At 46.3% G+C, this 25,795-nt stretch overlaps 1 protein-coding gene across 5 annotated transcripts in view; it reads left to right on the top strand.

Moving 5' to 3' along the window:
• Window positions 1-25,795, top strand: part of CUX1 (cut like homeobox 1) — a 320,905-nt gene that overhangs the window by 140,531 nt on the left and 154,579 nt on the right. For all 5 annotated transcript variants that reach the window (XM_037506894.2, XM_037506893.2, XM_037506891.2 and 2 more), the window contains exon 3: window positions 13,563-13,610. In XM_037506894.2, the coding sequence (XP_037362791.1) occupies window positions 13,563-13,610 (48 nt within the window). The remainder of the gene's footprint in view (window positions 1-13,562; window positions 13,611-25,795) is intronic.

Here is a 25,795-nt window from a genome sequence, read left to right as displayed (position 1 = left end):
GAGATGATGGAGATAAATAGATCTATATTTGCCATATATGGTCATAAAGGACAAGTCTGTGCAAATGCTCTCGACATTTATGGACTTCTCTATGATTCATCAAATGGGGCTGGCAGCTCCAGCCAAGAGATATAGAATTTGTTAAACTATTTCTTTCCTGCATTGTTTCACTAAAAAGCAGTCATGTTGTATATTCCAAAGAAAATTCCAGGACACTGTGAAAGTTAGTATTTGGTAACAGGCGTAAGAAAGATTGCTAGAGGAATACAGAAGTATTTTAAAGCGATTTGTTTACCAAAAACACCTAATAATCTGAGTCAAGCTTCACAATTTTCTATGGACCCAGACTTACATCCAGTCACACCCCCACCCTGGTGCCGAGGGAGAGGGCTCCATGCTTTGAGCTGTTCTCATGCACGCTTTGCTCGGTCTTTTATGGAACTGGGCCATATCGGTGGCTCCATTTCCAGGGACAGGATTAAAAGAATCCTGCGCTTGTATTTCCTTTGAGCCCAAGTTTCAAGGCTGCTTCTTGCCATCCAGGTCCATGGCACTGCTCTGGGCAGCAGGCCCTGAGGTGACCAGCTTCTGTGGCCTTAACAGTGGGTTGCTCTTAGGTGCCTTCAGAAGCAACATTTTTTTGCTTCTCAAGTTGACATAGTATGCCCTTCCCTCCCATCACACAGCCACCCTTCCCCACCCAGGATATCCCGAGACATGTACAAAGTCTGAACCAGCATGCACTTGGGAACCATGTAGCTGGGAATGCATGTCACTAACAAGAGCATCTCCTGGGCTTGAGGCCACAGCACGGTCAGTGCCATCAACTTTTCTCCTGCTAAGGTGCCACGGCCTCTCCCCTGACCTCTGGGGTCTCTGAGGCTGGACCTGCCAGATGAGACTGGAGAAAACTAAGCAGCTCTTCCACGGTGACCCCCTTTGGAGGGATGAGGTTAAGGCCTCTTTTTAGCAGTGTGTGGTCTACCACCTGGGGTACTGACATGGGGGAGGGCCATGAAGCCCCCCCAGAAGCCTTTCTTTGCCCCACAAGCTTCTATTTCTCCTCAGTTCTAGGTTTGAAGTGATCCCTTGGGAAGCCTCTGAGCATCTTTAAACATAAAAGCTGATTCAAAGGTCTAAATTCCCTTATAGCCCGCTGAGTCACTTGATGTTTCTTAGACTTGGTTTCCAGCCGTATGGTATAAATAGCTCTGTTTAGAAATTAAGAAATTATGGTCTACATTTCTTATGCCTATGGCTCTACAGCATTAAAAACGGAGTGGGGATCTTATGTGAGATCCTTTTTGGATTCCATGTCTGTAGGGCCCACTAGTTGCTCGGGAGTCACCAGGGACCTTGTTCTACAACCTGGGGAGCTGGGCCTGCTGACGAAGGACCCTGCCTCTGTTTCCGTTTGTGTGTTTGAGAGTTTGAGGAAGCATTTACAGTGTGCTCTGTGTCTGTGAGTAGATGTTCCCATCATTTATTATTAATTATTCCTCTGAGCAGCTCTATGAAGTGAGTAAATATTAATAAACAATATGTAGTGATTATTAAGCTGAGACAAAGGTGTTTCGTTTCTATGCTGCTTAATTTTAGGTGAGCCAGTTGCACAAAATGATGAATAAACTTGAAGTAAGGCCTTTGGGTGGGGAGGAGTATGTTTGAGGTCTGGCTTTCAATCTCCATCTCCTGATGAAATCCATCTCTCTGTGATTTACCTGACCAAATGCCAACGGTTCTTGTCTGGGGTCTGTGTGGGGGTGTCCCTGTCCTTTTGGTATTGATTTGAGATATTTTCAGTCTCCCCAGATATTCTCTGAGGTCTGTAGGTCTTTGTCCTTTGAATATAAAAAATAATGAATGTTCATTATAGAAATTTTCATATAATATAAAAAAGATAATAATAAATCACTTGTAAGCCTAGGCTTTAATGTTAGTATGTTGCTTTAGATCCTTCTACTCTTTATTTGTTCACAGATGTTACATATTTTAAAACAACGATGTGCTGTAACATCCTGCTTTGTAGAATGGATGCCTGATACAGTCTTTTATATACATTTTATGTAACACATAGGATGGACCAGTAGGTTTCCCATTAACACTTACTTATAAAGTGGTTTTTCCTTGGAGAAATAAGGATATTTACCTATGCATGAGCAGGTACAGTGTTCATTTTCTTTGTGGGTTGTGCACAGACTGAAATAATGCTTGGCTGTTTTTCTGGCCCTTTGGTAGCCACATGGATGTCACTGAGTCTGGAGAGCCTGTCCTTAAGGAGCTGCAGGGGGCAGTTGGTCTGTATCCTTAAAGAGACAACTTATTCTCTTAAACTATCACTTGAACCCCCATCCTCAATTTTCAAAGGAAAATGGAAAATAAGCCGCAATTCTATTCATCTACTATTTAATACTGACATGGTTTTTGCCATTCTTTTCCAAACACATGCACATGTGTATTAATTCCTTTTTACAATATTGGGTTCTTACTATAAACCCATTTTGTAGTTTGTGACTTCTTTTTTCACCTTTCTCTCCATTCAACCCTTATTCCCCCTCCTGATAGGGACCAGGTGTCCTTCCTCGGAGGAACCTTCCCTGCTCTCTTGGGCCAGGTCAGCATATGTATCCGCCAGCCCCATGGGCTTCTTCCTCAAGGCTCTCACCACCGTAAATGTTCTCCAGTGATTGGTGATTTGACTAGAGTCTCTCATCCCCTCGACAGGGTCCCACTAGGTGAAGGAACCCATTGGTTTTGCTTATAATTGAAGTGCCCAAGGGCCTGTAATATTTACCCAGCAAATATGAGTTTGTCCATGAATGGATGGAAACTGCATGCATCATTCCATAGTGTTAGCTAGCCTTTGAGAAAATAACTTTGCTAACTGCCTGATGTGCCTTTGTATTGCTTTACTAACATTTATTTAATGAGTGATCCCCCGCTGTTGGAATACACATTGTTTCTGATTTTCCTTTCTTCTAAACACTAAGCATCTTGTGTGTAAACTTCTGCCTGAACCTCCAACCATTTTTGTGTGTGTGTATGTGGCGGGGGGGGCCCTCGGCGGTGGCTGGGGATCAAAATGATGCTGCAGAGGCTCTGCAGAGGCTGTGGGCAGCCTCACAACCCAAGGCTCAACTGCTGCGCCACCAGGGGAGGACCAACCTCTGACCATTCCTATGGACAAATTTCTAGAAGCAGAGCACTAGACTGAAGGATTAATATGCATTCTGTTTCAAAATAGCCCATTTTTCCAGATGTCAGCAAACCTAAGATCTGGATGTGGGTGTGGGCGACAAAAGCGGTGTCATACTTCCCTCCAAAGCATTCCGGAGAGTGCACTTCAAGAGTGTGTTCCCCGCCTTGCCTCTGAATCCTCTTTGCACTGGTTCCCTAAAGGGTCAGCTTGGTGATGTCTGGGAAGAACATTTATTATTTGTTCAGTCTACAAGTGTTCACTGAGTGTCTCCTCTGCACCCAGCACCATCAGGAGTCCCAGGAGTGGAGTTGGGTGCTCACTGTCCTGGCTCATTGTCTGTGTTGGGCTGAAAGCCCCGTGATAGCAGGACTGTGATGAGCCTGTTCACTGCACACTTTAAACACTCAAGTGGTAATTTCACAAAGTCTGCATTTGACATGTGGTTCCTCTCTGATGAACTCTAAATCTGCTCATGTATAGACATGTAAATAGCAGTATTTTCCAGGTTCTCAAATAAAACTAAAGGTTTAGACATTGGTGCAGCAGACCTCTCCCTTCTGGCCCGCTGCTCCCCTCAGCAGTGTATTTTAGTGGTTCTCCTTGTTCTGCTCCCCACTCTGGTGAGTCCTCTCACCACCACGCTCCCCCGCCACCACCACACACACACCCCTCTGGCCTACACCCCAGCTCTTGTAGGCATAAATAAGTAAATCTTAAAAAAAATAAATAAAGGTTTAAACATGGGCATTTATTAAGAAAGTGACCTGGAAGAATATGTTGAAATTAGACCTAAAGGAAAATCAGAAATATTTAGAGAGAGAGAGTCAGAGGAACCTGAGGCTGCCTTCTCCCCTGCCCACCGCTAAGCCCCCGGTTAACAGGATGAGAGTCCTGCAGGAAGTGCCTGTGCTCCCAGCAGGGTGGGTCCAGTCCAGGCTGCCAGCCGCTGGGCTGCCCACAGGTGCAGGGGGAGGCCTGTACCCAGAGTCACTGGTCACCCCAGCTGCCTCGCAGGACCAGAAGGTCCTCAGCAGGCCCTGCACCTGTGCCGTCCTAACAAAGAGCAGTTCTCCACCCTAAGCCAAGAAACCTCAGAGCTGCCCTCTCTAACATTTGGTCTCTTGAATAAGGACTCCAGAGAGCTGTTGTGTCTGTGTGTGAATCTACCAATAGTGACTGTTAGAGATGAAAACAGACTTTTTAAAGTATAAGAACACACAAGCGTGTGTGCCATTGCACCATCAGTCACACATAGGGTGTCTGAAACACTGAATGTTGTGAAAGAATGAGAGTAGAAAAGGCAAGTCACAAAATTAGTTGAACCTCATGGGACCCCTAGAAGGGAGTTCCCTGGAGTCTCCAGACCCCACTTTGAGGGCCAGGCCTGGTGGTGTTCAGCCTCACCCATACTGCCAAGCTGCAATCACATGCTCATGCGTGCTCAGGAACTCAGGGATCCTCCCCTATCCGGGCTCCTTAGGTCTCCCTCTTGGCTTTCCAATGCCTGGCACAGATGAGTCCCTGCCACCCCAAGGAGCCCTCTGCCCAAGCCCAGCACACACTCCCCTGACTTTCCTTCCCATTACACTTTTATTAGGCACGATGCTAAAGTCGCATCCATCAGTATTAGAGACTTTCTGCCAAGATACAGAACATGTTTTAAATGGAGCAAAGAAATTTAAATGGGAAGAAATTATAGCATGAGTGAGTTTATCCCTTTCAAGATAATCTTATTTAATAACCAAAAAACTCACAAAGATGTGCATTTTATCCAGCTACAAAGGCGGTGTGGCAGGTTATATATTGTGGTAATTACATGTTTGGGGTTTCATTCCTTCTTTAAACTAGATTTCTATTATTTCAGAAAATCAACCATTGTAGAAAAGAACTATTCATTTATTTCATTGCTGGGTGGCCTATACGCTGTAAAAATAGGTCAAGAACAGTAATCTAAATTGACTGCTGATAAATAATTAAAGCTAATGGAATTTTCTCAAATCTGTGAACTAAAATCTTTGAGAAATTGCCAGGACATACTGTCTGCTGTTGTATAGAAAGATATTTTTTATTTAACACTTTGGTTTAAATGCCATTTAAAATTACCCGTTTCTATCACAAAGACTGGAAGGAGCCTGTATTCATCTATGCAACTAACCCAAGTACAGTGCTCCATTGATAGCTGCGTGATTCAGCCTCAGATGATGAGATGGGGAGCAGGGGTTTCTGTATCTGGGAACAAAAACAAACTTCACTTTTCACCAAACTTATTTTCTCTCAAGCCCTCCAATCTGTGCATATAGCGACTTGCTTTCAAGAACTTGTACCTGGTCTGTGCTCTCGTGCATGTGATGTGTGGTGAGTGGGATTCAAGAAATCTTAAATAACACCCAGGGAAATAAGTCCTGAGAAGCATCTTTCCTTTGCTGATAATGATGATTTTCTCATCGGCGCCACGGTAACTATAAAAATACACTTGACAAATATGCATAGACGTCATTTTTAGAAGAGATGGCTGATGAATGGGGAAGCAGATATATCACCGTCCATGGGACTAGCCACAGATAGGGTGCACTGAGGTTGGGTTTTTCTTTTTTGAATCAAGGGGATGATTCAGCCATCACCAGGGAATTTTAGACTCCTACAGCCACCAGAAGAATCAGCAGTGAGGTACATATTTTAGCTTTAATTTAAGTTGTAGAAAAAGGGTCATTTTCTCGTTTCAGTTTGAATATCTTGTTTGAAAAAAATCAACAATTTGCCATTACATTTTAGAAAAGTTGTTTTGTTAAACTGCGTAGTTATATGTAATCTAATGTTATATCTACTATGCTCTATTATATTTATAAATGGTGGACTCTTTCTGAAGTTTTCTTTAAGCTGATTCTCTATGTAGGAATTTCTGCATTTGAAAGGAAATTATTCCATTCCAATGGTCTCTATCTAGTCTGGAAACTGAGTATTTGTATTTTTAAAGTTCTTTCAGCTCTTTGTTTTGCATAGTCCAGAGAGCTGGTGGCGGTGTAGATGTGGTCGGTGGCTGTTTAGAGCAGAGTCCCACTCCTTTCCGCTCTAGAACTTTGTTCCAACGTGTCCGAGGGGTTTTCAGGTAGCTCCTTGCACAGTGTGGTCACAGCGCAGATGGCAGTAGAGACCCTGCCTTACACCCACTAACAGTCATCTCTGTCCAGAACCTGAGAGCAACAGGAGGCCCTGGAGTGAGGACCCCCTGGCAGCTGCTGAGGGTGTCCCGGCGGGAGTGGTCAGAAGGAGGACACGGGAGACAGGCGGGTGCTGAGCCGGGTTCTCAGACACGTGAAGTGGTGAAGGGAAAGCTGGCCCCACTCCCCAGGCAGGGTGGGGGATGAGGTGGGCTGGGGAGAGGAAAGCTCAGGCACTCCCTCTCCTTAGATTTCCCCGGGAGAACCAGGGATGGGTAACTGCCTCTTTGCCCGCCCACTCAAAAAACAGAATATAAAGCCGTGAGCATGACACTTACATAAGAATCACCTCAAAGCTGCCCTAATTTTTAAAAGAGGATTATTTCCGGACGACTAGTAGTAACATTACTTGGTCCCCCTGAAGACAGCATTCCCCCCAAGTGGCAGTCTTCAGTGTTTGCACTGGGTAACACAGTGTTGGAAGCCCCCTCATCCCACAGTGGGGCACATCCTGACACCAGGACCAACCTGGGAGGGAGGGGCAGAGTGGTCTTGGCCTAGCGGCAGGTCGCTGCAGAGAGGTGGCCAGCCTTAGACAGGAGCCTGGACCAGTGACCCTTAGGTTTCCAGGTTAACTTGATGACGATGGCAAGCCACTAGTCGATAGGTGTGATTTAAGAGAGACAGCCCCTCTCCCCAGCCCCATAATTCTCTTTGCCTATTCTATGTGATCCATCAGCTAAAGGCGTCATGTGTCTCAGTGGAATCATGTCTTTAAAACGTTCTCTGCAGCACATATAAGATAGGGTATCAAAGCCCGTGCTCTGCCATCCTCTGTAAAAGCTGTCCACACACTGGCTTCATCCTTACTTTCAGCCACTACCCCTCCCCATTAAATTATTCTGAAGCAAAATTTATATTTCATCCATAAATATTTTAGTGCACATCTCTAAAAGACAAGGACTCTTAAAAAGCATAGCTGCCACCCCAAAAATACAAGCCACTGCAGTTTAAAAACAAAAGTAACTTGGGATCATTTGCAATCAGTTATCATATGTACACTTTTATGCATTTTGCCTCTTCAAAACAGAGTACTTCTGTCTAAATCAAGGCCATCACATTTAACGAGCTGTATGTTTCTCTTCATACAGTACAAAATAACAGCCCAGCTTACAGTACAGTATAGGACATAGTGAAGTACATGGATTTGCACAGCGTTTCTCCCAGAATCTATCCCTACAACATTTTGAAGTCAGAATTTTCTTGCATTGAGGCCTGAGCGACTGAATTTGTTTGGAGATAGCATTTACAGCTGTGGGTGGGTACGTACGTAAATGCAACCTCTTCATGCATGAACATTTCCCAGGGTTTTCAATGTAAGCCAGTCTCATGGTTTTGCCTGGCCCCTTTGAACCCCATCACCACCCTTTGCCACCAAATACAGCGAAGAAAACGTGAACTAAGACCAGGCGATCCAGGCCAGCTGAGCACATGTCACCCTGGACTGAAAAGGGCTTGAAACAGAAGGTGAAGATTCTGGGCCATTGTCACAGGACTGAGTCTCTAATGTTCTGGACCCAGTTTGGGGGTTGGTAGGGCAAGTGTTGGTGGCACCGAGAGTCCCAGAGCTGAGCCTTTTGCAAGTGACCTAGACCATGCCCCACCCACCCTGCCCAGGTGCTCTTGATAAGACTGGGTTGGCACCAGAGGGGAGAGGACCCCACACTCACGCCACTGCAGGACACAGCAGGACAACTGTGCACCTAAATGCAGTCAGAGTCCCCGGAAACATATGTGAATCACCGTGGTATGGAGCGAAAGGGCGTTGTCAAATTTAGTAAGACATCCCCAAACCGTGGAGTGTTAAATACTTTGAAAGTGGAGATCATTCCATGATTTTGAAGGTGCACTTGTAATTCTTAGCTGACCTCGGTTAATGCACAGGCCCAAGCCTTTCCCCTTCCTCCTGCTTGTCCTTCCAGACACAAGGTGGGCCTCGGTGGCCACCGGCTCGGGTTCTCTGGGGCGCGCCTCCCACCACACTGCCATCACATGCAAGCAGGGAGGAGAGACGTTGTCAGGTATGGGATTACCAGGCCCCAAATGGACCCAGAACCTTCCAGAGATCACCTAGGTGCCCAAAATGGCAGAAAGCTGAAATGGACACTGTGTGGGCCCAAGCATTGTGTTTTGTGTCTCCTGCTCGCACCGCACAGCTGCATGCAGTGTGATGCTTTTGTGGGTTTGTGTCTGGTTGATTTAAATTGGGATGGTTTTCTCCAGCCTTTGCCACCACATCCGAAATTCCTCGATAGCGTTTCACTCTTCAATTTTCTGATCTAGGAAGTAAGTTGTGAATCAGTGGTTTGGAGAATAATGACAACCCTTTTCCATGGAAGCTTCACTCAATAGGCATTGCTTATTATTCTCCACGGACTCAAGGGAAAACAGCTTGAAATTCTCTCTTCGACCGTGCCAGCAGACGTCCAGTATTAATAACATAAAGGACATCACTTTCTATGTCCTTTCTATGTGTTAAAATGTTTGTTGCCATTTGCTCAATAAGTGGTGTAGGATCGAAGTGAATTTAAAACAGTACTGAAAAACCTGTCACAGAGTGAAGTGTGTAACCCTTAAATTATTTAGTTTTTAACGTTGTGTCAATTCCCTGATTCTCATTCACACAGTGTGATTGTGATTAGCCCGACCCCCATTCTTCAGTCTGTGGTTGTGGAGGAGATCATGCTGATGGGGGTGCTGGGGTCTCTCTCCCTGCCGCACAGCCAGCAAAACCCCCCCCACCCCCGCCCCGCCATGACAGTGTCAGGTCGTGGCTTCAGCCCCAGGCACATCCATGCTGGCATCCATGTGTCAGTGCTAAGCGGGCACTATTTGCAGGCAGTAGACATGGGTAAGGAATTTCTCAAGCTGCCAAAAATGAAGTTGGAAATGGTGACTTGAAGTACACACATATCAGGTGTGTGTGTGTGTGTTTGTACATGTGAGAGAGAGAGAATATTTAGTGCTTTTTCTCTTCATCTAAGACTTGCGCGTGTGAGTACACCACAGGCACCGTGCCCTGCTGCGACTGCCACCCCTCCTGCCCTCCCTGCTGTGCACAGTGGGGAGTGGGCTGCTGTGGAGCAGGAGCGGCCACTCTGGGAAGGTGCGCTTCAGGCCTCATGTGGAGTGTAACCAACCTCCATAGTCCAACCTTCTGTGCCTAGGTTTTCTCAGCTAATTATCGCCCAGGTAGCTGCTAGAGATGAGGGGATGACTACAACCCATTCCCTGCCCTCAGATAGCCCCCAGGCTGGAAGCAAGGGATCCACTCCCAGCTGTGATCACATCCACCCTTACAGACCCAGTGTGAGAGTGATAGGAAGCACATCCCATGACATTGGGGCCGGGCTGCTTTCAGATCTGCAAATCCAGGTCCAGGCATGCAGGAAGTCTTAGCCGCTCTAGAGCCCAAGGCCCGCCAGTGCTACCAGCTGTCAGCTACAGCAAAGCAGACCAGAGGCCCCCACCTGCTCCCATACTACCTGAGGGTGGGGTTGAGACTCAGCCATGGCTCCCTGGAAAGGGAAGGACTGGGCCCCACAGCCCCGGTCTGGAAACAGCCTCAGTTCCCACTGCAGCTGAAAGGCAGCATTGCATTGAGTTATCACCCTGGAGTTGCTCACATCTTACTTTTTAAGATTGGATTAATATAGGTTTTGGCCTTTTCTATTTGAGAGAAGATCCGCGGCATGTCTGTGCAGGCCAGGCTGCATGCCATGGATGCCGTGTCGGCGCCCGCATCATGGCCGTGTGTCAGCTCTTTCCCCACATGGGTGCTTACCCGAGACCCGTCTGCTTGGTGAGAGCACGGCAGGAGCAGCCACACCATCACCAAAGTCAGCCTCTGGAAAAGAAACAGCAAACAGAGAAGCTCAGTGCCTTCCTCCCGAGGGCCTGCCATGCCCCCTCCCAGCTCTGTCGAGCCCCTGCCCTTCAGCCCCACCACGTGCTGCCATGATGGCCAGGCGGCTTGCTCCTCAAGACAGGGGTGGGCATTGCCCTGACCCTGGCTGGGCTGTCATTCTCCCCTCTCCTTCCGCTCTCCCACCTGTGCCTTTCGTTGTTCTGCCTCCTCGTCTTCCCAGAAGGTACACGGGGCTCCATGAGCGCAGGTTCTAGTTTCCTGAGACCGTTGTAACAGACTGCCATGCACCCGGCGGCTTAAATCAGCCGAAGTCTCTCACTGACGTGCCAGAGGTCCGAGGTGCAAGAGTGGGCTTTGTGGACGGAAGGTGCTGCAGAGTTGTGCTCCTCTCAGAAGTGTCAAGGTGCCTCCATTTCTTTGCCTCATCTGGCTCCTTGGGCCTGTTCTGTGGCTCCTGCCCCAGTACCATCTGCCCTGCACTTCCATCCTCTCATTTCCTCCTCCCTCACCTTCCCACCTCCTCTTAAGAAAGAATATCATGATGACCTCAGACCCCTGGGTCGTCTCGCATGATGCCTCTAACTCGAGATCCCATGATGCCTCTAACTCGAGATCCCGAGGTAATCACCTCTGCAAAGGCCCTTCCTCTGCTGTGTCCCCTGGCAGAGTCATGGGCACAGGGATTAGGGGGTGGTCATCTTCGGGGAGCTGTTATTGTGCCTGCCACCGCCTTCTTTACTTAAGAAGAGGCTGGTAGAGATTTTGATAATTTTTTTTAATCATTGAACTTGGTGTAAAAAATATAGAAAATGATCCCCAAAAGGAACAAAGTATTGACTTTTCCAAGGAATTAATGGTATCACACTTAGGAATGCATTCTGCAGAAAATATGTATAATAAAAGGGATATTATTATACTTGATCAAATACTTTTACAGGGCTACACTGTCAAATAATGTGGGTCTGTGATGTTTGGCCAAGAGCTTATGGTGCAGTAGAACTTGTGTCCAGTAGAACACTCTGCAGTGATGGACAGCCTCTGTGGCAACACTGCCCAGTAGCTGCCGAGGACTTGAAATTGGCCCCTACAGCCAAGGAACTAAAATTTTTAATTTAAGTTGAGTTACACTGATTCTAAATTAAGTTACATTTAAATGTAAATTAACAGCTGCTGGCCACTGGTAGTGGGCAGCTCAGGCTCCACCGGAGAAGGGTTCCTAACCTGGGGTATGGTGGTGGGCTCTGAGAAGGCCTCTGTGAAATGAGTTGCAGGGTTTCTTCCCTGGAGGAAGCATCAGTAGCTTTCCCAGATTCTCAGATGGCTTCCTGACCCCAGGAGGTAAAGGGCCCTTGGTCCAGGGGAAAACCACAAAGAGCCCTGGGCAGCACAGATAGCTGCAGCCCTCTCCCAGCACCCAGGAGCCAGGCTTCAGGGTCACCCTAAAGGTGAGCGAGGCAGCTGGATTCAGGACCCTGGGGTGGGGAGGCCCTTGGAATTAGGAACTTAGCCAAAGGAACACAAACGCTGTGAGTCAGTTACCAAAAGAACAGGTGCCAGACATGCCCGTGTTTACATGCAATCGACTAGGGTGGCTCCCTCGAGGTGAGTAGACCCAGGGCCCGGCTACTCAGAATCCTACAGCTTCCTCGAGGGGAGTTTTACTTCATCCACTATCACTTGATACACAAAAATCCCAGGTCCATTTAGGTTAACTTTAAATTTGCTAGCAAGCTTTTGCTTAAACGATAGAATGTTGTCACTCATAATAAGTGAAAAAGTTGTTAGTATTACTGGGCACTTATTATGTGCCAGAGCTGTGCGACCTGTGTTGATGATGGTTTTATCCCTTCTACATGACTGTGTTAAGGATGGAGACCTCCGGAAGTGGTGGGTCCTTGCAGTTAGTGAGTGGCCGCTCTACTCTGCTGCTGCCTGCGTGTTCCCTGAAGCCGTGCTCACATCCCCTGGTGCTCTGGAGGGGAGTGCAGACCGCCTTTGCCCAGTAGCCCTCGCGTCCTTGTGAGCAGCTTTTGCCAGAGGTTTGGAGGTGAGGCAAGTGCACAGACAGACTCAGCTGGCCTCTTTGCCCGATCCTGTCTTTACTCATAGAAATCCTGCCTGTCTTCCGGCCCCAGTGCCCCTTTTTGTTAAATGGCTGTTCAGCTCCATTATCAGAAGCTAGCCTTTCTCTCATGTTCTCTAGTGGCAGTCAGGCTCTTTTTCTGAAATAATATTTGACTTTCATTCTGTGTTACAGTTTGATGAGTGTGTGTCCATCTTGACCAATACTCGTCAATTTCATGTGGACATGTACATCAACTTTGGAAATTCAAGGAAGGCAGATGCCCTGGCCCAGACTTGTTGCATCTGATCTGGCACATAGAACTTATTCAGTAAATAGCTTCTATGTCCCATTTCTCAGTAAAGGAGAAGTTGCCTCATTCGAGTTTTTTAAAGGTATTTGAAGCATTTCCTCCGTTACTCCACTTTTCAAAAATCGAAATGTAATTGACATGTAACATCATGTAAGTTAAAAGTGTACAACGTGTTGGTTGGATACATTTACATACCACAGTCTGGTTGCTACAGTGGGTTAGCCAAAAACCTTTATCAGATCACATAATTATCGTTTCTTTTTTTTTTTTTGGTATGTTGAGAACAGTTAAGATCTAGTCTCTTAGCAACACTGAAGTTTATAATACAGTATTGTTGAATGTAATCACTATGTTGTGCATTAGTCAATTACTTCCTTTTAAATAAAATATTCTCAAGGAGTTTGTATGAACTCACCTCTGGGATATTCTAGTGTTATGAGTACTGGCGACTTGGGATAAAGTTTCCAGTGATTGTCAGACTTGGATTCAGAATAGATATGTCATATTGACAGGGCTCAGGAGTAACAACTAAAATGCAGGGCAGTGGCCCAAATCCATTTCAGACACAAACAAGTCAAACCTACATTATAATATCCAATTTCATTCTGAAGAAATCCCCTCAGCCTGATATCAGCAAAGTTTGACCCTAGCACACGTAAAAGGAGGTGTATATAACCAGGATTTAGTAGAAATAAAAGCAACTGCAAGTCAGTCATTCACTTATGGGCACTGTTTGGCACCGTCTATGTTGTATGAGTGAAGGGGCGGGACGGGAGTGGGCCCGGATGCTTTATAGACTGACAATCATTGCTGCACTCAGAGCTTTTTCCAGGAGGCTTAACCAGTGTTTCTCTTCTCTTTCCTTCTCGAATGGCTGTCTCCTGACCTGCCCTCTCCTCCAGGATTTGCGCAAGCAGGTAGCGCCGCTGCTGAAGAGCTTCCAGGGGGAGGTGAGCATGTATATTTACTTCTTTTATATCCTGAGCCATTCTGTCATTCGTGGGGCCTGCTTTTTATTTTTATAAACCCCGTTGGCAAATGCCTCCTCAGTTGCACTGGTCAACTCAACACCACACAACTGATATGCTTCTCATTATAAAACCCTTATGGAAGATGAAGCCACGTTCAGAATATAAAAAGGTGCCGTGGTGTCGGGAGAGTGGTCGGTGTGGTTGTGCTTTCAAAGCAGACCAAGCTTGTTTAGACCACAGCCTTTTGGGGCCTATGATCTTCCTGAAACTCTCTGCTTCCCCCAGCTTGCCTCCCACAAGGCCTCCCTGTGGCCAGGTTGTTGCTTTCACACATAGTTTTGGGGTGGGGGGGGTGTGTGTGGAGGACTTTGCTCAGGGATTGAAACAAACAATAGTAGGCAGAAGACAGGAGGAGTGAGTCTGACCTTACCCGGGAAAACCTTTATAATGGATCCTTCCAGAGGACTGTACCTTCCAGCAGGACAGCAGGTGGGCAGACTGGCTGCCTGGTGAGGATGATGGGAGTGGTGCCCAGGGAGAGCAGGGGGCTTGAAATAGGTGACTCTGCTCTCGGCTCTTAGCGTCTCCCCTTGGGTGATGGAAGTCGTAATGACTCCAGGCTGCAGAGGAGAGCTAGTAAGACTATTTCAAAATCCTCTAAGGAACCCATATTGGTGGGATCTCAGGAATTTTATTTTCTTGCACACTCCAGTACACAGGGAACATAGAAACTACAGGAAAGGGGCAAGATTGGGGGAGGCAAGACGGCGAGTTCTCTGGTGATATGCGCAGGGCTGCCTTCTCAGATACGTGGCTAAGGAGGCTGAGTTCCTGGGCCAGCCCTCCAGAGTAAGAGGTCAGGGCTCCCTCTGGCAAGTCCTGTAGCACGCAGGTGACAGTAGAGAGTAAAGCACAGAGAGGGGTTAGTCAGGAAGACTGCAGCAGCACAGAGAGGGGACTCCGGGACAATTCAGGTTACAGCGTGAGAAGAGGCAGCAGTGAGTGCTGGGGGCCATGAAGAGAGCAGAACCGTGCAGGGCCCCTTCTCTGTGGTACCCTGCTCAGAAAGCCCCTGTGCGCTTCGCTCCATGGGCACAGAGGGAGTCACTGTCCCAGGTTTCTGGAGGACTCAGATTACCCTTCCTCGGGCTTCATCTCTGAGCCCTCATCTCACGGGTGAGCCTGTCACCGAAAACCTGTTCACATGTGATCTTATCTCCTCTTTTACCTGTTCAGCAGCTTTGTGAGGCCCCTTACCTTATTTCTGTAGCTGCAGTAACTCCATGTGCTTTTTTTTTTTGTTGTCTATTTTTTTCCTTTTTGAAAATTTCAAATCTATGTAAAAGTACAAAGGTTTGTGTGATGAACACCTGTGCACCCTTTATTCCAACTCACCAAATTGTTCACATTTGTTCCCCCCACCCTTTTGCTGAACATCTGAATATAAGTTGCAGGTGGTGTGACACTACCTTTAAACATGTGCACAAGTGTCTTAAAATTAAGGACATTCCCCCAACGTTACCACAGTATCCCCAGTACCACACCCAGGAGAATTAGTACCACTTCCATGCTATCAATTAGCTGGTGCAAAATCAATAATCCTCTCACAGTATAGTCCTTTATAACTTACCTGCCCACAAGTGGGGTCCAGTCAGGTTTATGCATTGCGTTTGGGGGGGATATGTAGGTGGGTAGATAGATAGACAGATAGATAGATACACACACACATACACACATGTATATATCTAACCTATCACAAATGCATAATAAAATACATATATCTTAGTATAGACTACTCTTTATACCCCTCCCCCAATGTCATTATTTTTATTATTTAAAAGAATCTAAGCCAGGTCTTATAGAGATGCCCTGTTCTTGATGGGGTAATGGGCTTGGTTCTGGATATATTAAATTTGAAATGCTTAAGAGAGATCTACTCTTCCTATTTGCCTATTTTTCAAAAGGCTATTTGAAAAGTAAATATTTTTATAGCACCATTAATTAATATTTACCAAGCCTCTGCTGATTGCCATATTTATGTTAACTAATTTGTGCTTTCTAAGTAAGCTGATTTAGAAGGGACTGGATGCTACTTGCTTCTGAAGAGTGAGCCTTCCTATCAGAGGGGAACGGCAGGGGGTGTGGAGGTGGCACATGGCAGGGTGGGTTTCCTAATGAGTAAGGCCAGAGGCCTTGTCCCTTAGATGGGGCAGGATTTCGTCACCTGTTTTTTAAAGAGCCACCTTCTAGTCACAGGTTTGTTTGTGTACCCTTCATCCGTGTCTGCTGAATGTGATTTTGTTAATCACATACATTCTCCGTGCTTGAGTTCCCCTGGAAAAACCTATGATGTTAGTGAAGTCACGCTGTTGCCTTGGAATGTATGTAGATTGCTTCCCTGTTTGAGATTTTCCCAAAGAAAAATCAAAATTAAAACAATGAACATTTTCAGACAGCAAGATATTCACAGAACTTCAGTGTCCCTGAAGAAACATTTATTAGTGTTATAATAATGTCAAGGGGCCTGGCCAGGTTAGCTCTATCCTTCAGTGTTTCTTGGGGTTCTTGGTGTAAAACCCATACACCTTCCTTCTTGTAACTTGTGAGACCTGCGTGATTTGATAACTTCCTTTTCAAGACTTGTCTCTCCACCCAGTGCCTGTCACTGGACACAGCCATTCTGTGTTTCTGCCTGGTGTCCTTGCCAACCGCCAGGCTTTCTCACCAGCTGACCTGCCTGCCACCCTCCTTCTACTTTACCTGGCTCACTTCACGCAGGTGTCACTTTCTCGGGAAAGTCTTCTCTGAGTCCCTGTGACAGATCAGGTCCCCTCTACCTCTCCACCCCCGCCCTCAGCCCCCTGGCCCAAGAGCCACCTGTCAGCCACCTGTCGTTTTATCTCTAGTCCCCACTGACCCATAAAAACATGTGAAGCAACATGTCTGTTCTTGTTGGCCACTGTATCCCCAGCACCTGACACAGCTCCTGGAACATAAATGTTTGGGTGCTCAAAGATGGTTATCGAATGAATGATTGAACAGTGAGCTTCCTCTGAACCAGGATAACTTTGCAGTAGAGATTAAAAAGATAATAAGGGAATGTTATAATCAAATTTATGCCAATAAGATTTAAAACCTACCAAGATGGATACATTTCTAGAATACTATAACATACCAAAACTGATTAAAGTAGAGGTAGAAAACCTGAATAGCCTTGTAAATATTGCAGAAATATTCCCACCAGGTCTTGACAGTTTTATGGAAGAGTCTTATCAATCATTCATGAAACAGATCTTTTGCAAACTCTTTCAGAAAATAGAAAAGAGAGAATACTCCCTAACTCACTTTATAGGGCTAGTATAACCTTGATGGCCAAGTCAGCCAAAACTAGTACAAGGAAGGAAAATTAAAAGTCAGTTTTATTTATGCATAAGTCTTTTAAAAGGTATTAGTAAACTGAATCCATCAAGCCCCAGGTATTCCATATGCTGTTTGGCTTAACATTAGAAAATTTATTAATGCAAATTAATATCATTAGCAAATTAAAGAGGAAAAAAATTACCTCAATAGTGCAGGAAATGAACTTGATAAAATTCAGTATCCTTTCATGATGAAAAACAAAATCCTGCAAAGTAAGAATTGAAGGAACTTCTTTAACCTGGTAAAAGGTATTTATCAAAAACCTACTTCCAGTCATCATATTCAGTGATGTTTTAAAACATTCCCTTAAAGTAAGGACCAAGAAGGCTTCTTATTGCTATGTTTTTTTTAACATTATTTAGAAGCCTTAGCTAGTATAGAAGACAAGAAAAAGAATTGAAGTGTAAGTATTGTAACAGAAGAAATGAAACTTTCTTTCACATAAGCCTCAATTACTTAACAAGGTTGCTAGGTGCACAAATCAATATATAAAAGCAATCACATACTTAGCAGCAAACTGACAAAGTATATCACTGGAGATGGCAACCAAATAAAGAAATGATACCTAGAAATAAATTTACCAATACAAAGAAACTTTGTGAAGGATATTAATGAAGATTTAAATGGAGAGATGAAAGTTACCCAAGGTGGAAATTCCCACTGTTGTTAATTGGCCATTGCATCCCCAGCACCTGACTCCTGGAGTGTAAATATTTGGGTGCTCAAAGATGGTTATTGAATGAATGATTGAACAGAGAGGTTCCTCTGGAGATAGTTCCAATCAATTTTCTGGAATCAATTCCAGAATGAGTCATAGTTCCCATCAAAAGAAAACAGGACTTAGGACTGAAATGCATAAGCCAATGGTCAATGAAGGTGAAGCTAATGTTAAATAGGAACAAGGTGGAGGATTTGCCCTACCAGATTATCAAAACTACAGTAATTGGCACAGGGAAAGATAAATATAACAGTAGAACATAATGAAACAGGAACTGACCCAATCATATATGTAAAAGTCAAATATATGGCAAAGATGTCATCACAAATCATTGAGGAAAGGATGGACTTTTCAATAAATGGGCCTCTGACAATGGGTTATCCATGAAGAATTAGATGAAGTTGGGCCCTTACCTCATGCCATATGCAAACACAAATTGCAGATAAAGACAAGGCAAACCTTTAAACCTTTGAGAAATAAATATAGGCTATGATGACTTAGGACAGCAAAGGATTTCTTTTTAAATAGGAAGCCATAAAGAAAGAAACTGTTTCACTCAACTACATTAAAATTTTTAAGTAAAAGGCTTTTTGTTGTTATTCATGGAAAGATAGTGTAGAGGAGGAGAAAAAATAAGCCAAGGGCACTATGAGCTCAGTTTTACCTCTGTGCAAACTAGAAAGACCGTCTTTCTCAAGACCTTTTTATATTATCTGTTGGAAACTTACTATAATAAAGAGTCAAACTTGTCTGAGTCTTTTTCATAAGAAAGTATTCAAATGTCCCTGATGTAAATGGTGACTCTCCCCCACCCCCACCCCCCCCCCACAACCCAAGCTCCCGCCTAGGCCAGACCATGAACGTATCCTATCAGGGGTGACCTTGACTACAGGTCACAAACCCAGAGGAGACACCACACACATAGTTAACAAAGGTTAATATTCAGACGATTTCGTTGAAGTTTACTTATTATGAAGAAACAGACAACTCCCCGATAGGAAAATGGGCAAAAGTCATAAACAGCATTCTCAGAGGAGATAAGACAGTGTATGAAAAGGCTCATAATCAGGGAAACACAAATCAAAATAATTTAGATGTGACCTACTCATAGCTACAAGATTGGCCCAAATGGGGAAGCCAAGTTAGGCGTGTATATTCATGTGACCTCCCAGAAAACCAACCTGACGTCAGATAACGAAACTAAGGAAACACATCCACCTCCAAGGCAGTTCAGGCAGTTCCACTCCCGAGTTTATACCCTAAAAAGATCTGCACGTGGACCCCTGGGAAGAAGTGCAGTTAAAGGAGTAGAAGCGTCCAGTCACTGTCTCTCAGCTGTGGAAGCAGTCAGTGAAGGGTGTGTAGTCACAGGATGGGAGAGGACAGACCAGGAGAGAGTAAAATTTGTGAATGCGCAATCCTGAGTAAAGACTGTTTAGGGACACATGTACAGTAAAACCATGGAGATGAAGCTGGAAATTCAGGATAGAGGTTATCACAGAGGCACCAAGGAAGCCTCCAGGGTCATGGGGAGATCTCACTCACAGATGCTCATTTTGTTATTCACACAATGTAGTCTTTTGTAGGAGCTCTTCCAAAGGAAATAATGGCTTACAGGGCTCTCGCCCAATTCTCACCTCATCTAAAGCCGTGTCATGTGTCCCCAAGGCCTTGCAGTGACTCCTAACTGGTCTCTGTTTCAGCTCTCAGCCACCTCAACCTTTCCTCCAGGCATCAGCAAGGATCTGGGTTCAGTGTCTCCCCACAGCTATTCGGTGTCTCCCCAGTGCCCTTGAGGCTGGCACAGAACTCTGACCCAAGCCTTCAGGGTGCCCTGGCCTGGCCACCACCTTCCAGCCCTCAGTGATCCCTCTGCCCCACCCTCTATCCCAGGCCCCTACCCAGCCCTCACCTACTCAACCTTAGGGCTCGCCTCAAATGCCATGTCCTCAAGGAGGTCACTTCTGACCTCAGTATAAACCAAGTCCCTCTTGTTATACATCCTATATGCACATTGGTTCCAGAGTATTTTTCACTCTGAGTCTGTGAGTTTATGTCCACCTCTCCCTAGATTTTCTCTCTTTGTTGGTCTCCTCCATGTACCCACTTCCTAGTGGGCAGTGGGCCCCCGGTGTCCACCAGGTGGGTGGATGGAAGCAGCATCCTCTGTGGCTGTCCAGCCTGTGCAGGGTACTTGCAGCCCACTTCTGCCTCCCCCCGCCTCCTGACCAGCCCCTCAGTGTGGGCGCTGGCATTCCATGCCATCAGCACCCACAGCTGCGAGCACACACTTTATTGTGACCTGATTTCAGCCCCTGACGGAGGGCACCCGGGTTGACTATGGCTCACCCCAGAGTTATCTGCCATGTGAGGGGCCAAGGAATCATTCGAAAATCCCTTTCCTCTGGATGCATAATACACCCACAGGATTCAGAGCTATGGCCAGGCCTGTGACTTCCACTATGCCTCTGATGCGGGCTCCCCTCTCTGTAGCCACTCATTTCTCCACTCAGTGAAACATCTTGGCACCAAATAGGAGCCAAGGAGAGAGCAGAGGATCCAGTCAGCAAGGCCCCTAGAATCTGAGGCTTTGGCTCCAGTGAAGAGAAACATAATAAACACAAGGAATAAGGTCAGATGGTGACAAGCCTGTGAGGGAAATAATGGGAAAGTGAAATAGAGCAGGAGAGCAGGGTAGCTTCTTCAGACACAGTCCTAGGCGGCCTCTCCCAGTGGTGACATTTGACGTAAGAGCTGAGGGAGGCAAAGAATCAGCAGAGCTGGGGAAAGTGCAGGAGATCAAGGTAAGGAGGGGCCCCGCTCAGGATGGCCAGAGACCGGGGAAGGCTGTGGGGCTGGGCCTGAGAAAGCAGGCAGGCTGGGCTGAGTAGGAGTGGAGGCTGGGCACGTGGGGTGCAGAGGAGGAGACTGAGCACAGTGGAAAGCAAAGGTCCTGTGCATGCTCCATAGATTTTAATCAAATAAGTTGAGTGTCTTTGAATTAGTTTGAAGTGAATGAGTGTTTCACAGGTGTCCTGTAGCCCTATCTGTTGTTCTGTAACATATTTAAGTGTTCAGATCTAAAGGCCATGTCTAAGTAAAGCTGAGGTGTCCATGTGCTTTCCTCTAAAGAGCATTTCAGAGGGAGTTAGAGGACCAGGGAGCCAGCCCAGGCACTGCCGCTCACTCTCCCGTGACCTGGGGCTGCTCCGGGGCCTCTTTCTTCTTGACTTTGCTCATCTGAGTGGGTGGACAAGATAGTTGCAAGGAGCCCCAAAGCTCCAGCATGACGCAGTGGACCGGTGCTTCGGTTGGTGGTCATCAGCAGACTAGAAGATCCTTTTCTAGCCATTAGATCTGTTCAGAAATGGAATGAGCCGCCATTAAGGTAGTGTTTGCTGTTATGGGCGTGTTCACACCAGGGCCAGAGGTCAGCTGCCAGGGATGTGATCAGCTCTTACCCATCCTACTTCAAGGCCAGGCCCAAAGGTCAGACCCTCCAAGTCACTCCCAAACCCCGCAGCCAGAAACAAGCTCTCCTTTCGATCTCTGGTAGGCTTCTTTTGTACCTCTCTTTTGATTTAGAGGCTGAAGACATTCTGCCTTTATATTTAAGTTACTCGAATAAAGTTTTGCTTGCCATATACCAAGCCTTATGCTTCTGAAATCTGAAGAGGGGAACACACGTGTTTGTGCGCTTACACCATCTCACCTGTGCTTGGCAAACACTGCTTCACATGTTGGAGCGGGAAGGTGTTGAAGGTTTGACTAGGACAATGGTTCTTAAAGCCAGTTCTTGGATGGACTCATGAGCTGCATGAGAATTACCCACACATTTCCAGAAATAACCACTCCCCAGGCTCCTCCTCAGGAGGTTCCAATTCAACATCTGGAGTGGGACCTGTCATGTTATGGAGGCCACATCTGGTTCTCATGCACAGTGAATGTAGCAGCGCCTGGGCTAAGCTCCCTCCAGGGCAGTTCCTCTGGCCATCACGTTCTCTGCCTGCTCACACACCTTAGGTCGGTGTGTAAGGACCCATGATTGAGCGTTAAAATGAACTTCTAGGCTTCAACTCCTTGGCTTCTGCTCCAGCCAGACCTCTCTGTTGACTATCCCCAAGCCCATCTTGTGCTTTCCTACCTCTGTCACAGCCTCTGTGGTTATAACCTTCTGCTCCTCCCTACCTGTGAAGGTCATCTCCATCTTTTAAGACCTAACTGAAAGCCTGCCCCTCCGTTCCGCTCCGATCACCTCTCCTGTTTCCAGCTTTCTCCCTTTGTGTGCCCCGTCCTCTTTCAGACTTGGTGTCACTCTTTCCCTCACCTGGCTGAGTTAGTAAGGCAGTAGCTGAATCTCTCTCCCTCTCACGTTCTCCTGTTGATAATCCTGAGTTCTGGTCATAAGACTCTCGGTTCTTGATGACCCCCCCCAAGAAAAGTAAGGCTGGGTCCCTGTGTGGGGGGCATCAGCCGTGTGTGAGTCTGGGGCCCAGCATCCTAATGGGTGAGTCCCAAGTGGACAGGGCACCTTGGGGACACTGGCGAGCTCTGACAGGGCCCCCAACCCCCATAGCCTGCTGTCCTGACCCCTTTCCTGGAGGGCTTCCTCCTTGTGCAACACACCACCTTCAGACTTGAGCCTTCTCACTGCATGGTAGTAGAGGTGACGGTGGTGGTGACAGCAGTGACAGTGACCATGTGTTTTAATGGTCTCCCAGTCAGCCCGAAGCCTAGTGAGTACAGCATCTTCCTGGAGGTTCGCTCCATGATGGCTCAATTAGGGGAGCAGTAGGACTGTGGTTCAATATTCAGGCCAGCTTCCTAATTGAAAACACATTTTCTCTTCCAAAGCTGCAGCTGGTTTGGTTCTGCTCATGCAGAAAAGGATATAACCTTGCATAACATAGGAAATGAACGGTTGAGAGAGAAGCCAAATTCAATTTCAGTCAGATATGTTGAGGCTAAGCCCATGATCTATGGAGGCAGGAGAGCGAGCCGTGTGCATGCGGAAAGGGGCACACTCAGCAGTCTATTAATCACGGCCGCCCGCCCGGCGCTGCCGCCACCGCGTGTGCCACTGCGCCCGCACTCCTCAGCCGGGCTGGAGAGCCGCCAAGCACTCCCGAAGTTAACCTCTTAAAGACCCGGAGCTGCTTTCTGTTGAATAAATGTAATTTTGTGGTCAGAAATAAATGCTTGTGATGTAGCTGGAGCTTTGAAAACAACAGCGAGCCAAAGCTATTACAAATTGCTCCGTGTTGTGGAAGTCAACAGCATACATCAAAATTCCGAGTGTACGGCAAATTGATCTCAGCCCAGAGCTCTGCAGCTATTCAATAAAAGTCCTATTAAGCCATTGTATGTAATGAACAATCCAGAGCAAATCTAATATTTTCAGTAGATAATTATTTTTAACATCCTCTCGGTAACCGTCAGTGGTGTTCTTGGGTGCTCACGGCGCGTGCCTGTGTGTGGTGGGCCCCACGGGCTTTCGCTCCCCTCTCTTCGGGAAGACCTGTGTCAGGCACCCCTGAAGATGGGTTTCCTCGGCGTTCAGCGGCAACTCTGGATTCCCAGTGCCTGGCGCGTGGTGGATGCCCAGGAAGTGTTGGTTGAATTGAAATGGAGGAAAGGGGCTCAAGACCCCTAGAATCAGTTAGTAAAATGATGTGTCAGCAAAGAGACTCAAACCGAAGCTCCGGAGGGTCACGAGTAAGCAGTTCAAGGTTCCCTGTGAAGAACAGGCTGGTACCAGTGCCTGGAGGGACCCCAGGCTTCTTCCATTTCACTTCTGCTCCTCAAGGGTTCTGGAAATAGGTTCCGTGACCAGAAGGCCACGCTGATGGAGCCAGTTGAGCGGGGTCAGCCCGGCAGGGGCCTCCACACTCTCCTCCACCGTGCTGTTTGTAACCAGCCATGGCCATGGCCACACTAAAGCATGTATGTCCTTTATGGCCTTCTCTTCTTCCAGACAGTAAGCTCCTTGGGGACAGGGCTACTCATTCTTTCTAATAGTAGCTATTTACTAAACATTTACTGTGTACCAGACTAGACCTGAACTAGACCTGGTGTGTGGTAGTGGTGACTAACACGAACGCTACTCTCAGGGAGCTTAACAGTCCAGCAAGCTCTGTATCCCCATGTGGCACAGTAGGTAGGCCTTCAGCAACAGAAGGGGGGGAGGGGGGGAAGGGAGGAAAGCTAGTACCGTTGGTATATAAATCTGAAGTGTTCTGTCAATAAAAAAAGATTCTGCTCTGTCCCATCCACATTCAGGGACTTGTGATACTAGGAGGGAATTTTGTTGGAAGGTAAGAGCCCTGGACCCAGGATTTTAAAGCCTAGGTTTGCGGCTTCTTGCCACTGACCTTGATCTTGACCTTCACCAGCTCGCCTGACCTTTCAGTGCCTCTGTTTCCTTATGTAACAAATGGGAGGTGTGTGAGGGAATCTGTTTGAGGATGCAAAGAATAGACGGGCATTAATATTTCTTTTTCTTGGGCTAAAATTTTCCAAGTTGTAATATTCAGTCGTATAGCATTTATTTGAATACTATGGAATTTAAATTATTAGGGTATTTTATTTTCTACAGGTCTCTCTTCCCTTGGAAAAACTCAGTCTTGGATGTTAATTAGGTTTTGCTAATGTTCCATCAATTTAATGCAGTAATTCCTTAAATGAAACTGACACCAAGCAGCAGATGGTCAGAGGAGTGCTGTGAACGTGCGTGTGGCTCTGGGGAGAGCACGGGGACTCTGTGGAAGAGCTGAGAGCCTGTAGCGGTCTGTTACTTGAATGTGAAGAATTTCACGTTCCACCTTTCCCCCATTTCAGATTGGGCCACTGCCCTCTTGGCTAGTAATTATTTTCCATCGCCTTTTAGGCCTACAAATCACCATTTCCATGATCTTAGGTAGCCATACCCGCCACCTGTGCTGGGGATATCACCAACCCATGGACTGGGTGGGCTTGAAGGGAAGAGAGAGTCCCTGGAGGTGAGGCCTGGGCCCCCCAGCATCAGGCCCTTGGCTCTCCTCTCACCTCACTGCTTCCTTGTTCTGCCCTGGGATCTGTGGCTCCCTTGAGCCTCGTTATGCCCAGCCAGGCTCCAGTCTGTTTTCACTGCATCCTCACCACCCCCAACAAGTGTCCCCAGACTTTGAGTCACATGCTCATTTCTCACCTGCTTTCTGTCACTGTGGGTTGACCCATTTTTAATATTCCGTGAAAGTGAAATCTTACACTACATGGTCTTTTGTGACTGACTTCTTTCACTTAGCATCATGTTTTCGAGAGATCCATCTATGTTGTAGCATATATAAGTACATCTTTCCCTTTTTTAGACAGCAATAATCCATTGTATAAATATGCCACGTTTTGTTTATCCATTATCGGCTGATGGCTATTTGGTTTTTCCACCTTTGGGTTATTATGAGTAATGCTATAAATATTCATATGTACGTTTTTACAAAGATAGAAGCTTTCTGTTTTCTTGGTTATGCACCTAAGAGTGGAATTACTGGGTAGTACAGTAACTCTGTGTTTAACATGAGCACCAAACTCTTTTCCAAAGTGGCAGCATCATTTGACATTCCAGCCAGGCCTCCAGTTGTTCCACATCCTCTCTAGCACTAGTCCCTGTCTTTGAGGACAGCCATCCTGAAGGTGCGAATGCTTTGATTGCTGTTTTCCTAATGGCCTTGATGTTGAGCATCTTTTCATGTGCTAATTGGCCATTCATGTCTTTGGAGAAATGTGTATTCAGATCCTTTGTCTAATTTTTCAGTTGTTTGTTTTTATGTATTCTGGGATTTTCTTGTTGATGTTTTTGTATTTTTTTGCTATTTTATTTCTTCTGTTTATTTGTGGATATTAATTCCTTGTCAGATATATGATCTGCACAAGTTTTCTCTCATTCTGTGGGTTGCCTTTTCATTTTGTTAATAGTGTCCTTTAAAGCACAAAAGTTTTAAATTTGATAAAACCAAATTAATCTATTTTTCTTTCATTATCTGTGCTTTTG

The sequence above is a fragment of the Talpa occidentalis genome, unplaced genomic scaffold, assembly GCF_014898055.3.
Source record: "Talpa occidentalis isolate TD23 unplaced genomic scaffold, MPIMG_talOcc4v2.1 talOcc4.12, whole genome shotgun sequence".
Lineage (NCBI taxonomy): Eukaryota > Metazoa > Chordata > Mammalia > Eulipotyphla > Talpidae > Talpa > Talpa occidentalis.
Note: the sequence above shows the minus strand (reverse complement) of the source record. Positions and strands in the feature narration are given on the sequence as shown.